This window comes from Syzygium oleosum, unplaced genomic scaffold (genome assembly GCF_021117445.2).
Source record: "Syzygium oleosum isolate NSW1041296 unplaced genomic scaffold, Sole_v2.1 Sole_v2.13, whole genome shotgun sequence".
Taxonomy (NCBI): domain Eukaryota; kingdom Viridiplantae; phylum Streptophyta; class Magnoliopsida; order Myrtales; family Myrtaceae; genus Syzygium; species Syzygium oleosum.
This window is the reverse complement of record NW_026607497.1, coordinates 4,740,098-4,743,830: the sequence shown is the minus strand read 5'-3', so window position 1 is coordinate 4,743,830 and position 3,733 is coordinate 4,740,098. Positions and strand designations below refer to the sequence as shown.

The following is a 3,733-nucleotide window of genomic DNA, read 5'->3' as shown; positions in this document are numbered from 1 at the left end:
ATACTTCATGGACAAATAAAAGTTACGCACACGGGAAGATGGACAAGATAACCGCAGAGGTTAATGGCACTTGATTATTTTCCTTTTTCCTGTTTTTTGCTTCTTCTTTATTTAAATTCGTGTGCTTGACAGATCAGATTATTCATCTTCTCAATTCAACTGACATATAATTGCACCGAGAAACAAGAAGGGATGACATTAGAAACAAAGCCTTCATAAGGGAAAGGACATTTCAAGCTAGTCTGACAACATCTTTATTAACTGGATTTACATTGCTAGTTTACGGAGACAGACTCAAAGAATTTAATTGTCCATGAAATTAGATGGCCTTCCGCTTTGACTTCTCCATCAACTCGGTTGTTCTTCTCTCTAGCATCCTCACACCTCGTGTGAGCCATTTGGGCCTTCCCGTTTCAAATGCAATGTATGCTATCGAAATCCCAATTACGATTCCCGATGCATAACCTATCCACACTACTTTCTGTTTGAAGCAACTCTCATGCCCCTCGCGATCAAAAGTTGATAAGGATGATGGTGGTGGACGTTGAGCATCGCCAGGGCATGCTTTTGGCAGTGGAGTTCCACATAAGCCCGGATTCTCATTGAACGAGTCACTTGAAAATGTGCTCAATTGCTTATCTTGTGGAATTCGACCGGTGAATTGGTTCTCCAAGAGGTTTAAGTACCCAAGGGATGCCAAATCTCCCAATTTTCTAGGAATTGCCCCACTAAGCTTGTTCGAAGAAAGATCAAGCCATCCAAGATCGGCCAAGTTCCCTAGAGTCGGAGGGATGGAACCTATAAGACGGTTATGAGAAAGGTTGAGCCCTACGAGAGAGCGAAGATGTCCAATAACTTCGGGGATATTCCCTTGGAAAGAGTTGCGCGACAAGTCAATAATTGTGAGGAAGGTCAAGATCCTCACTAGCTCAATCTCAAGCCCTTTCATGGTCACGGTCACGGTGTTTTCGTATGGCTTTATTCCGAAAGATCGGGTCATATACAATGACTTGTCTAGCCCATTATCGCCATTCATCATGCCTTCAAGGTTCGTTATCAAATTGACCGGCAAAGGACCGCTAAAGTTGTTGTTGGAGAGGTCCAAAATATGTAACTTGGGAAAGAGATGAGCTCCTCTAGGAATATTCAAAAGATCCTTCAAATTATTGGACCTCAAAACAAGAACTTTCAGTTCTGGGAGTGTTCCCAACCAACTTGGGAACGTATCCTCAATCTGATTGTTACTGAGATCTAGAACTTCCATATATGTACATTTGATGAGCGATCGGGGCAATATGCCTTCAAACTGATTTCGACTCAAGTCAAGAGTCATCAAATTACTTTTCGAAGAAAACGACTGAGGAATTGTGCCATCGAGGTAATTCATTCCCAAGTTCAAAACTGACAGACTGGTGCTAAGATTTGTTAAGCACCAAGGCAAGCTACCTGTTAAGCTGTTGTTGGAAAAGTCAATCACCTTGAGATTGGTGGCATTGCAAATCAAAGAAGGGATCCTTCCGCTTATATTATTACTGGCAATGGAATAATAATATGTGAAAGGAGATGGAAGTGGAATTGGCCCTCCAAATTTGTTTTTGGACAAATCTATAATAGTCAATGAGGTGTTTAAGAAAACCTTGGTGGGCCACCGTCCAATGAAATTGTTGTTGGAAATAGACAAAGTTTTAAGAGTAGGGAAGGAGAGTCCAAAGGTAGTGAGGTTGATCCTACCATGGAATTTGTTCAATTGCAAATCAAGATAATTCAGTTGTGGTGCTTCCAGCCAATGTGGGAAGACATCCCTGAACTCGTTGTGATCGAGAGCTAGTCTCGATAAGTTTACACATTTGACTAGGGAGCGCGGTAATGTTCCTTGTAATTTATTGTTGCTCAACTCTAGTTCCTCGAGATTGGTTATATTACCAAAACATGGTGGCATATTCCCAGAGAGACTATTGTTAGACAAAGACAAACTTCTGAGTGAACTCAACTGGCAAATCATAGAGGGGATCTCACCGGTGAAACCATTGTTGATGGCAGAAAACATGGAAGTTGAAAGAGGAAGGAAGGGGAGTTGTCCTTGGAATGAGTTGCTCTCAAGGTTAATATATGACAATCTCTTCCAGTGCAATTGTTGTATACCTCCCTCCAAACGGTTATAAGAAAGATCCAACACTTCCAATGTATCATGGCTTACTCCCCAAAACCACCTCGGGATCTCCCCTCTAATCCTATTTGACGAGAGGTCCAAGTATGTTAATCTTTTCAACGAATTCAAGAAATAGGGAAACTTGGTCAAGTTGCAAGAAGACAGTTGCAATTCTTCAAGCTTCGGGAATGTATACTTCAGTGTATTGTAGATTAGATTTAGTTCTTGAGAAACCCCAAGCTCTCGGAGATTTTCAAGCTTTGTAAAGATTTCAAACTCTATAGCGCTGCTGAAGTTATTCCCAGCAATACATAGAACTTGGAGTTGCTTGAGATCTGCCAATGATGATGGGACATGTCCCGTGAATTTGCACTCTGTAAGATCTAAAAATGTTAAACTCTTCAAGGTACCAATTGAATCGGGTATTTCTCCCGAAAAGCTCGTAAACGAGAGAGACAAAGACTCAAGAGGACCAGTCCAATTGGATTTGGGAAGAATCCCGGACACTTCATAATTTTCACTTAAATCGAGATAAGTGAGGCTCGGTAATCGAAAAATAGTATCCGAAAATATCCCCCTTAAGGAACAAGAAGAAGCGCTTAAATGTGTCAAAGAAGATAAATTCGCAAAGGGCTTTGGTGAAACCATGGACATGTTTACTTCATCAAGAACAAGCTTTCTCAATGTCGTTAGATTCCGAACAAGCATTGTGAAGATTGAGTTTTCCAACCTGAGTGTAGAGAACGAGTATGAGTCGAAATTATAATTGTGAGAGAGATCAAGTGACACCAACTTGGAAAGGTGAGAGATTTCACCGGGAACGGTGCCCGAAAAAGCTGAACTAGAGAGATTAAGATGAGTTAATGTTGCAAAAGTACTCAGATTAGGCGAAATGTGTGAGCCAACGAAGTTATTGCCGAAAAGGTTGAGGCTTCGAAGATGGCGAAGGAGAAGGAGGGAGCTATTGGAATGGAGAGCGCCACGAAGCCGACTGCAAGTAAGATCGAGACCGATGACGTTGCCGGTGACACCGTCACAAGTGACGCCGTCCCACGAGCAGCAGTCCACGCCCTTATTCCATGAGTTTGTCTTCGGATAAGACGCGACATGGCCATCCCAATCACAATAGCCCGACGCCACGCTATCAAGCACGAAGGAACTCTTAAAATGGAGCAAGGCATCGCGTTGGTCAGGAGGGCAAAGGGGAGAAGCAAAGCGGAGGGAGGCATGCATGAAAAAGTGGAAACAGAGGAGGAGGCGGAGGAGGATCTGATGCCACCCCATATTGCAATTTAGGATGCGAGTGAGTTTATTGGTGGCGGTGGAAGGGGTGCTTCCACTTATAAAGCCCTTCTGTAGCGTGAAGTGATCAACACGGGTCTTCTCAAGAAGGTCGAAGCCAAAGTCTTCTTAAGATGACATTATTGGGGCACATAATTTCCATGGTGGGGTCACTTGGGTGTGGAAAATCCTTAGCACCACAGAAATATTTCCACGGAAAAAATCTTCTTGAAACGTCCCGCGCGGGCCTGTGCATTGCCACGTGTACATCGCCGCACGGTCACGGAGCTAACAACTTGTCCA

General features: G+C 43.2%; 1 protein-coding gene across 1 annotated transcript; it reads right to left on the bottom strand.

The window, feature by feature from the left end:
• Nucleotides 1–306: 306 nt before the first annotated feature.
• LOC115675137 (receptor-like protein Cf-9 homolog) lies at nt 307–3,530 on the bottom strand. The gene has a single exon (XM_030597748.2). The coding sequence runs from the start codon at nt 3,431–3,433 to the stop codon at nt 320–322; it is 3,114 nt and encodes a 1,037-aa protein (XP_030453608.2). The 5' UTR covers nt 3,434–3,530; the 3' UTR covers nt 307–319.
• Between the last annotated feature and the right edge of the window lie 203 nt (nt 3,531–3,733).

Coding starts and splice junctions, on each gene's coding strand:
- LOC115675137 (XM_030597748.2), bottom strand. CDS start 3,433: ATGGGGTGGCATCAGATCCTCCTCCGCCTCCTCCTCTGTTTCCACTTT.